Source organism: Ostrinia nubilalis, chromosome 1, assembly GCF_963855985.1.
Source record: "Ostrinia nubilalis chromosome 1, ilOstNubi1.1, whole genome shotgun sequence".
Lineage (NCBI taxonomy): Eukaryota > Metazoa > Arthropoda > Insecta > Lepidoptera > Crambidae > Ostrinia > Ostrinia nubilalis.
In genome coordinates this window covers 5,201,013-5,212,519 of record NC_087088.1, presented here as the reverse complement: position 1 = coordinate 5,212,519, position 11,507 = coordinate 5,201,013, and the positions used below count along the sequence as shown (strand labels likewise).

General features: G+C 35.8%; 1 protein-coding gene across 1 annotated transcript; it reads left to right on the top strand.

Annotated features, from left to right (window-relative positions):
- The first annotated feature begins 527 nt into the window (after positions 1-527).
- LOC135075146 (venom protease-like) lies at positions 528-1,833 on the top strand. Its single transcript, XM_063969502.1, has one exon. The coding sequence runs from the start codon at positions 573-575 to the stop codon at positions 1,728-1,730; it is 1,158 nt and encodes a 385-aa protein (XP_063825572.1). The 5' UTR covers positions 528-572; the 3' UTR covers positions 1,731-1,833.
- Positions 1,834-11,507: the final 9,674 nt, after the last annotated feature.

Sequence of the window (11,507 nt, the reverse complement as noted above, 5' to 3'; positions counted from 1 at the left end):
ACACAATAAAGTGTATAATTAATTTAAGTGACCGAGATGCTCTCCGAAGCGTGGTTAGAACGTTGTTTTATTGGAAACGGAATTATTTATGTTGAGTATTTCTTTGGTGTGCCACGTCGATTCAATATCGTGGGACCCACGGAAGCACTGATGGTCGTTAATCACACAAATGTTCCCGCTTCTCTTGCATTGTGGCACAGTAAAGCGATTTGGTTGCCTTTAAGCTTAGATAATTAAATCAATACAGGAGTAGAACTGACAAACATATTTGATATTAATACCACATAAAAAAAATCGATTGAAAACACGCGAGAAAAAAAATTGAAGCAGTTTTTAGGCCAAAACAAAAATATCAATAAAAAAAAGTCAAATGCGCAAACTTGTATTCTCAAAATTATATTACAACGTGTTTATACATAAGGCTGCGAAATCATCAGTGCGCAAGTCTAACATTTATTTGGCCGGTTTTTAATTTAGCCTAATCTAGAACCAGTTTTATTGAGTATTTTTATATCTCAAGAATACGACTAGTAACGTTCCGCCTGCATTGAAGGAAACTACTTGATTAAAACATGTATCTGTCGTGCTCTTTTGTTGTGCTGTGTATTTTGAATTTTTACAAAGTTTTAACTGAAGATCCCGAGATGTGTAAAGCAATAGGGGGTCAGAACGGTACCTGCGTCCCTCTGCCTTCATGTCCCCAATACGTGCAACTGCTGAAGGACTCAAATACCACCCAATTAGGGCTGAATATCGTCAAGGAGTATAAATGCGGTTTTGAAGGGAGGAACGTTAAAATATGCTGCCCATATACAATTGGTAGCAACCAGAGTGACCAGCACAAAAGTTTTAAAACAGATGATGATGATTTTGTTGACGAATTCCCCTCGGTCTGCGGTACAACCGACACTATACGTATTAGTTGCAAACATGAATTGGGAACATTTCTTAACGCAAAGCCTGCGTACAAAGGCATTTCTCGCTGGATGGCTCTGCTGGGATACAGAAATGGCATGCAATGTGGAGGCTCCATCATAACCCAACGACATGTCCTCACTGCTGGACATTGCATCACGAACTCCTTGTACGTAGTGCGTCTTGGCGTGATAAATTTGAAAGAAATAACTGATTTCGTCAAAGATCCACAATCTAGGGACTATCCAATAAAAAGGACTATACTTCACGAGAGATATTTGAAGGGATTTTCAAACACCCTCAATGACATTGGATTGGTTGTGTTAGCAGTAGACGTTGAATTTACAGAAAACATAAGTCCGGTGTGTTTGCCACTACCTAGTTACTACAGAAGGGATATAGAAGATGTAACTCATGGAACTGCAACAGGTTGGGGAGAGACTGAGAGTGGAAAGCTGTCATCCCAGCTCCTATATTCGAAGTTAAAGCTGTACGATAATGAAGAGTGTAGAAAAATATATGAGCCCTATTATACAATAGACAGGCGGGTGTTGTGTGCAGGAGAGCATGAAACTGATGCGTGTCACGGTGACAGCGGAGGACCTCTGGTGTGGCTGCACTGTGTAGGACCGAACGCTGACGATAAAGATCCAACTGTGAGCTATGAAGGCTACGACACCTATTTTCAAATGGGAATTGTCTCAAGCGGCTTTGCATGTGAAAATAGCGCTTTCAGAGGCATATATGTTAACGTTACATATTACTTGCCGTGGATCGAAGAAAAGGTGTTGGGGAAAACTACAATAAAGGTATAAGATTTGTATTATCTGCTAGAATACAACATAAAAGGTACTAGTATTTGGTTGTATTTATTTAATTAAGATAAAATCCAAATAAAATAATTGCATGTAGGTTTCTTTTTTCTTTTTTCGGGTTATTCCGTATTCGACCCATGACAACTCAACCCATTTCTTCACTCATCCCAAATTAGTATTCCTAGGTCAACCCATTACGTAATTTCGTTATTCTACCCAAATGCATTCCTTACTCAACCCAAAGTAAATATACCAAAAATAAGTATGGATAGCATAACAACGTTTACTGTTTTTTCAGAAATTTAATAATGATAAATACATACTAGTATGTATATTGATTTATAATTAAATAAAAAAAATAAAAAACACCACCTACATGAAAAAAATATAGATATGAATTTATGTTGATTAACTAAAATATATCAAAGATTTTATTTTATTTTAAGATAAATACATAAACAAATTAAGAGGCTGAAACCTTTTACCGCGGGATTAGCTGTCCACATGAATACTTTTATTATTTTTCTTTTGTCATCTCATACCGCTTGAAAAAAAAGATGAAATACATTGTATTATTTAAAATATTTTTACATTCATGAACAAGTGTCTAGGGAAAAAATTATACGCCATCGCTTGGCTATACTGATTTAATAAAAAATCACAGTCGTTTGATTTATAGTAGATTTATAGTGGATTTATAGTAGATTCTAATTAGTCATTATTTGATTTGTGTCCTTTTGTGAAAAACGTTTTTCAAATATATTATTGTATCAGAATTCCTGCAGTTTTATTTAATAGAACGATCTTAAAACAAAATTTAACTGAGCTTAAACTAAAAAATATTTTTTTATTCTGACCGTACATAAAAATCTTATATTTTTTAAGTGGTTTTAAAATGGGTTGAGCTAGGAATGTTTTTGGAGTGAATAAGGAACATAAAATTAAAAATTTGTTGTGGGTAGAGTAGAGGTAAGAAACGAAATTGGGTTGAGTAAGGAAAAAATAATGAGTGGGTTGAGTTGTCGTGGGTCGAATACGGAATAACTCCTTTCATAATTAGACCTTAGCGTATAGTTTGAGATCGCAACGTATGTAAGTAAAATCAAATTAAATTTATTTATTGCAAGATTCCATATCGTGATGACTAGGTTAGCACCTTTTACAATTACATAGGTATTAGGCGCCATAGTCAATTTCTTTAATATGCTTGTTTGTTGTAATTACTAAAATAAAAATAAAATAAATTAAATTAAGTCTAGCTATGTGCCCTCTCTATTTTTCCTCTACAAACCATTCTTACTATAAAGTATTTTCAATATTCTTATTATGGCTGAATCCTCTGCAAGAATACATTCCACATAAGGTAGAGAATGTGGAAACGATTAATATCTCTTATGAAGCAAGTCATGCCACCTCATGCAAAGATATTGCCGAAGTTGACGAGCAATAACTACAGTATGATTATAATCAGTAAGCCCACTCCACCGACTTATGTACTTGAACGAAGAACTCAGTTTTTTTATTTATTCATGGAGATGTTACGGTCAAAGTGATAAATGTGAAAATTATGAATAATCGCCGGTTATTATGAATAATTACCGCATGATTTGGTAAATGTGATTAATATGAGGTCATTTATGTGTGTATAAAACTAAATAGGCGGCTTAGGGGTGGCCCAAGGGCCACCCCCGCCGCACCTTAACCTATTTTTCAATTTAAATCAAAACATTATGTTATAGGCATCATGGAAAAGTAATATTATGCAAAAAACATTCCAAACTTATTATGCCAAATTATATTAATATATGATATCAAAACGTTCAAAAGTTTGGCTGTACAGGAGCATGTACACAAGATGTTGTTCTCTTTTATGAAATTTGTTAGTACTAAGGTGGAATTATTAAATAATCACTGTTAAATGTGATTAATTTATCACTTTTACCGCGACTGTCGGTAATTATTCATAATAACCGGTTATTATTAATAATTTTCAATTTATCACATTAACCGTAACAGAGATATTAAACAGATATAGACAGAAATTGGTCTATGTTTAGGAATGTAATGCCAATTACGACGAGCATTAACTCGTACAGAATTAAAGTCAGTAAGCTCATTCCACTCGTTTCTTGTGTAGGTGCCTTCAGTCGAATGACGTCCACTGCTGGACAAAGGCCTCCTCCAATGTTTTCCTCAATGAACGGTCCTGCGCTGCCCGCATCCAGGCTCTTCCCGCGACCTTCACCAGATCGTCGTTCCACCTAGTAGGAGGCCTGCCCACGCTACGTCTTCCAGCCCGTGGTCGCCACTCGAGAACTTTTCTGCCCCAACGGCCATCGTCTCTATGTGCTTGTAATATATGATGAACAAGAAATGACCAAAACAACAACAAAAATAATGTCTTAATAAAAACACATCGAAGTTTAATACGAGCCTATAGATAGAACATTGCTTTTATATTGTATTCACTACTCACTTGTAATACTTTATAATTTCTCACTCTTATCAGTTTACTCTAACTAAAACCAGATTTATATGACATCAAAAATTATAAATGGGCCTACTTTCTGAAACTCCTTTATACTTAACCCTCCCCATACTTAACGTTTTAACAAAGATGTCCCCGGGACATTTGCATACAATGCCCGCATCTCGCTTGTTACACTAGTTAACATAAACTAAATGAAAATATTCCGGAGGGAAACCAAATGTAACTCTTTGGTTAATATCTGCATAACAAGAATCTATGACTGTGTTTGACCCTAGCTTATGCCTAAGCGTAAAAAAGGCCAACGACAGATAACTATAATAATGTACTTGATAATAATACTAGTATTATTTTAACAGTTGCAACACAATATTAAATAGGTAAATCAACACTGTGCCAACAGGCCTCCTAAGAGTATGCATAATGCATATTCTGCAGAATTTTTGGAGATGCAAAGAGATTTTTTTTAAATGCTATGTATGTTACTTATAGTACATTTTCAATAACTATTTTCTAGATGCAGAAGATATTTTTTGAAATTCATGCCATTTCTCTAAAGTTCTTTGAAAACAAAAAGCCAGCATGTTAACCCTAACGAGCGAAGTTTATTTCTTCACGGCCCTAAAGAGTGCAGGGTCTAAACTACCAGGGCTGCGGGTCTACTCTTGATAGCGATTTCCGTGTGTTCCATTCTCCTTGTCACTGTCGCACATACCAGAATCCCGGCATGAGTGAAGAAGACGGATAGAGTCGACTGAGGACATCATTGACGGAGTCCTCTGAAATGGGATTCGTTTTATAACAAATTAACGGTTAAAGCGGCCTAAAAATTCGACGGTTGCCCCGCTGCCGCACGATAATCTTTGACGGAATGCCGCTTTTCATTTCGGGACATTGGCTTCAGTTTTGGGGATCGCTCGTATTCAGATACTAATCAAAATTAACTATAAGCAAAATTCGCGAAGATAAGTAGGTACATAGTTGGTAAAAACCTAGGAAACATTAGGAAGATATAAATTTTGGACATACATATTTTGTAAGTATTTCTTAGGCATCAGCATCTCTTAGGCTGAAGTGACAAAATGCTAAGATGATTTACTGGAAGAAGAAACAACAAAATACATAGATTTGTCGAGTTTTCAGAGTAGAAAAGGTAGGTAGGTGTACATACCAATATAATGAATTAGAAACAAACAACCATGATCCAATGAAAAAGCACTTAGTTATTGGTGTTATCATTTTACCTCTCGATAACAATTTCCAACTAGCCAATAAAACAGACCGCAATCTAGAACTCTCCAATCAGCCCGAGAATAAATCCGTTTCCCATTCACAAATCACTGTAGCGCCTTCGGTCTCAATTAATCCAGTAAAATTGATTGTAAGGGAACGTGTTAATCGCTCCATTTCTCACTGTCAGGGCCTTGTAATCCACGCAAGTAGGTCTGCCGCTGTTAGTGATCGACAAAAAAGCAAAGTCTCAATTAATCAAGATGGCTGACTGTCAGCTACTGAGTTACGTTGCTGAAATATGGAATCTTAGATCAATAAAGCCATGGAAATCTAAAAGATTAATAAGTGGAAATGGCAAAAGAAGAAGCTGGAAACTTTGGTAGAAAAGTAGAAATGGATTGAACCACTTAATTAATATGACTCGTGATTCACCAGTACGTGAATCAATATTCATCAAAACTCGAAACTTATAGGAAATAAACATCTGATGACATTTTTGAGCAATTGAAAATTGAAACAATATATTCGGAAGGCAGCACCTCTAGTAAAGGGATACGTTTCATTCCCTGTAACATTATTTCCCCAACTAGTATCAACTCAAGTTGGAACTGTTGGAAGTCCCACAATACGAACGGACACAGCTAGCCAGAATCCGTGGTAGCTGCGTGATGGCAATCATTACAACTTCCACCGATACAACTTAAACGGATCAACTTGATCCTGCAGATTTCTGCACTGAACAGTCATTTAACCAAAGAGTGGTTTTAGTACAAAATACTGAACAAATTTACAAAATTTACTCTTACCGTCAGAGTATTTGGCTAATGGCTATTTGCTAATGGCCGTACTTTTGATAGGTCTTTCAACTACATGATCTAAAGAATAAAATAACTTCCCAATCTCCACTGGTTGGATTCAACTAGATTGGCAGTAAAATGCAATAGTTAAGTAGTTCTACGAGTTTAAAATTACATCATGTTCATTTTTCAGTGCTTACTTATTATAAGTCATCTGATATCAAATATAGGTACATTTAAAACTTTTTGCTACCCAACCCAATAAAGTGCAAAATTTTATGGTCCAAAATCTACATATAGATTTTCTATTCTCCCCGCTATAACTCTTGCAAAGTTTTAAGACCTCGAAACCTCAATTGTAACCAATTCAGATAGAAGCTTTGTGGATCAGCTAATCTCGAGTTCGGGCAGCCGCTTACGCAAATGTCGTTCATGACCCCTTCACGCCTTTAAACGACCAGATAAAGTGACCTTCCTCACCCCCCTCGATCCTCAAATCAGAGGCAACAAAGGAGTAAGAGGATTACATTTCAGGGGTCTTTCACCGCCGGTTCGGTTGTGATATGTGAGTAGAAAGGCTTTGGGACGCGATCCTCCGTGATTGCGTTTCGTTCCATTTCCGAAGCTGGGGCGATTGGTCGCCCTAGATTGTCGTGCATTTGTTTTCATTTGCGTTTTGTTATTTGTTTTACATAGGTTTTTTGTTATTTTTACTTCTTTGCAAATAAGTGATACATTGTTGTCACTAAACAGTACTAATTACAGTTAGAAAGAAAAGAAAGTTGGATTTTATTCAAATTGTATAATTTCATTTTGATTTTCATCTGACATGTTGAAATAATGCAAGAATGCATTTAGTACTCGTTCAAGATCTAGTATGTAGTTTACTGGTGTAAAATTTTTATTGATAAAAACAATTTATCAAAACATACGTCAATTTTACAACTATACAAACCATAGATTAAAAAAAACCTAATTAATTGTACCGGACCGTTTCTTAATTTGTATTTGTGAATATAGTATCGCTCTTGTTTTCTGCATGGCAAATTACACAGCGACAGTAAGATAGGACATGCATATTGGCATAAATAATGGAATCCATTTCGCTAAAGTTGATACAATCTCCATTCATATCACATTAAGCAAACCGACCCAAGAAAATAGTTCACCAACTTCCAAATTACAAATTCCAAGGGACCATTAGGACGAATTAATCAAAAGGAAGCCCTCGCCAAATCTAAGACACACCCTTCGGACCCTTAAATTGTATTGTCAAACCAACACATGGTCGTTAGAGAAATAGCTATTTTGACATTCGAATGTAGAGCTGCCCACTTCGATAAAACATGTTCTCCTAAAGCCACAGTATAAATATTACGATTCCAGCTGTCAGCTGAAAATTCCAGAAGCTTAGATCCAGCTACGGAGGTTTATTTACTCTGTGTCAGTTGTTGTACTGTCTCGCAAAATACGCTAGGGTGTGTGCCTAAAATGGGTCGCTACTATCACGTAATTAAGTGCCCGATCCTGATGTTCACCGGACCGTGAGGGGACACCGGACCTGAATAGTTGAGGAATTAAACTAAGCAATTTTGCAGCCAACCTAAATTGAACTTTAAGTCTCCTAAATAAGTTTTAATGTCAATAAGCAAGGAGGAGGTGGAACTGAGTGTGCTAGGCAATTGGGGTAATGCGCGTTAGGTATAAATTACAAGTTTTCTTTGGAGGCTGCAAATTAAGTACGGATGAAGGCTGTTAGTAGTTAGTATCCGGTTTTATAGCTGCTGAACCCACTTTAGGGTTACGGGAATGGCTTTTAGCGAGTTTTCAAAGTAATCCTAAGCTGAGTTAAATTGAGCATTATCTTAATTTTGCATTTTAATTTAATAAACGGCCAAGGTTTTCGACCTCTTTAAATATTTTGTTACATAGTTTCGTTATTTATTCATCTTTGTCGTTATACGTTTTGTCATTGAAATGGCCATAAATATTAGTGTGTGGAACACGTAGCCAATGGACAATAATTTCAACGGAGTCACTTGCGATCGATAAGGAATCCAAATGTGAAAATCGAATATTTCGGACGCGTCAACCTCTTCACGTGTGGTGAAAGCAAATTAAGCTCCATCCATCCATTCACATTTTTACTTAATTATTCTATGACAATACTGGCTGCACAAAGTTACAATTGTACAATTAACTATCTACTTACTACTACTTATCGCCAACAAACTATGTATATAAACACATTTAGGACAATTAATAGATTGCGAATTTTAATAATTCCATACCAGGATAAATCATTAGACATGTTTCAAAGTTTTTTACTATTATAATGCATGTTCATCCCAATGCGTCTTTTCAAACCATTAGTTCAACCTATTGATATTCCGAGCACTCAAACTACATGTAAACAAACCACGTCTTAGGTTTTACGCTACGTGGCTGAAATCCTGCTTCTCCCAAGAAATGTGGACTTTAAAGTATTTTATATTGTACACGCGTAGAATGCCCAAGCAACCAATTAAGTTCTCCACCACTATTCTAAGAATTGTCGATGAAGTATACCTACATTCCTAGAAGATGGGATTTGTATCAATTTAATTCTTTAAAAAAATTATTTCAAGCTATTTTCGTCAAAAGATAAAAAAAACTAGGTCAATACAAACTGATTAAGAATTAAATTAAACAAAATTATAATTTTAGTCGAATCATAACTTGGTAATGAGCCATTATTATGATACTTATTGCTTACTTTAAAGCTGCACAATAATACATCCTGAATGATAATGCCATTATTAATAATTCTGCAAAAGAAAACATTCTCATTATAATGACAGATCTTTATAGAGTTTATAGCCCAATAATGCCTTATAGGCTCTGCAAAATTTGATGACAGAGCCAAATTATAATGTTAATGAGAAATCTTACTTCTTTAAAGAAGTCATAATTTAAGTTTATCGATGAGGTCAGTAACCAGCTGTTAAACTAATCTGATAATAATAACTTATTTACATGAACATCACTTAATTAGCTGCTCCAAAGATAACGCCTTTTACGGGGTTTCGCAAGGTAGTATTTTATTCCTTCTGTTATTCGTCATCAATTTTGATAACCTTGTCTTTTGAATTAACATAAAGATCTTCAGATTTATTCAAGTTTCGCACCTGACGGCTTGAAACTTCTTACTCAGTCACCTTAAATTTTCTAAAGTAACTTTATAAGCCTACGCACCCTTCAATATCTGATGTTAACTTGTACAATGACTTATTTGACTAACAAAAAGCATCGAACCCGATTATCCTAAGGGCGAGTGGCTCTCTGCATTATGTATGAGACGCTTCCGCCCGATGCTGTCCCTTGACGACTGGACTGCTCATATTTGCGTATCATTGCTTAAATCCTCTTAAACTTCAACCCTCTGATCATGATATTAAACTTCAATCTCGACTGGAGCGTCGCCATCTGCAAATTTAGCTACTTGGAAGATGCTGCTGAAATTAGCGTTGAGTTGATACTTCATTATTGTTATATTGTTCTCGAGGAGTTTCGAAAGTTTCTTTGCTTATAATTATTATTGTTGACAACTGGCTGTTCGGCTCACGTACTTATAATAATGTTTGTTTTGTTGAAAGGTCTGCGATAAGCTTCGTAATAACTCATTAAAATACATTAGTTAGTAATGTTCAGTGGATATCATTAACGGTAGTCACAAAGCCCAATGGAGCTATTGTTTTTTAATGATTTTGATTGACGTATACAAAATGATAGGAATACTATTTTCGACCTTAATTACTTTACCGAAGCGATTATTACACTATCATCGTGTCCATTCTGATCAATCATACAAATTGGTTCGAGGGTTCCACTCAGCATTAGGATGCAATTAGGCCGTTAAAATATTATGAGTGTGACAGGGTTTATTGCAGTGGGAAGGTTGAAGTGGTGCGGGTGAGCACGATAAGAATTTATGGGTGAAAAATAATGGGCGAGTTATGGGTTTGATAGGGAATTATTAGTGCTAATATACTAGATATTTACTTTATGGATAGTGATAAGGAGCATAAGGATATCATTTCCATCTGTTGACTGGTCTATTAAGGATATTGATCCTAATTTATTTTTGGTCACTCATTCCCTTTCGGGTTCGACATTACATAGGTACACATTTACTTTTAAGTGACCTTTTTTTTTTCTTTATTGACCTTTAAGCTTTTTTTATGAAGATGACATGTCATTGTGCAATGAGGTAACTTTTGGCCTTTCCTTGCCAGTCCAATGAAGCCGTTAAATATAAAATCTTATTTTATTCTTCTCCTTAGATTAATAAAACCTAGATGGATAGTCTTCATACAAACGCTTCGTCAAGAGTGAGGCAAAAATCTTATGTCATTAGTGTCAATTTTGTTGGGGAGTGTAGACAGTGAAGGCGATTTTCCCGAAAGTAGGGAAATTTTTTATACGTTTTTAATTATTTTATAATTAACAAAAATAAAACGCATCATGTACTTACTTATTTATTGAATTCAAAGTACCTACCTAATAACAATAAGATAAATCGACTTAAAAGTCTCGATTTCATAAATAAGGAAGTGTATTTGTACGGCGAACAATTGGGAAATAAATTTTCTTGTTACTGGTATCATTCCCGTATTTAATTTTTGAAAGCCAAATTCAAGCAAAATACGCGTCGAATTGTAGTACTTACTTATGAAATGTAACACTGGTCACTTTCTTTCGTTTTTCTGATGTATTTTAGACACCCTTTCACAGCACAAACCGTTTTAATTAATTAAAATTCGTCGGACGTGTTTACCAATTTTTCACTTTGACAGTTCATGTGACGTTTACGGGTGAGCCGTGCCGGCTCCCTAAAAACTGCCTCACCTTTCGTGCACTGACTATCTATCTAGGTTTTATTAATCTAAGTTCTTCTCCTTAAAACCTTAGTCCACAAGCAAAAAGTCGCCGTGAGCGTGACGCAGCAGCGACGACGCTTGTTTGTTTACCGTCATTGTCTAGTGCGCGCGCGCAGCGTACAATGCGCACGCCCCTCGCCCACGCGGGACGAACTCAGTTCGAGGCGTTTGCCCACGCGCGTGAAAGATAAATATCTTATTATAATTGAATAAGACAAGACGGGAAATATCCTCATTTTTTGCACCTTCTTTAGTTCAAAATTTTAACATGAGGTTATGAATGAGTGATATGACGACCAATTTGGCACAGTGCACAGTGGTAGACAATTCGGTTACTCTA

Bases quoted from the DNA above. Each gene is read 5' to 3' on its own strand.
- LOC135075146 (XM_063969502.1), top strand. From the start codon at position 573: ATGTATCTGTCGTGCTCTTTTGTTGTGCTGTGTATTTTGAATTTTTAC.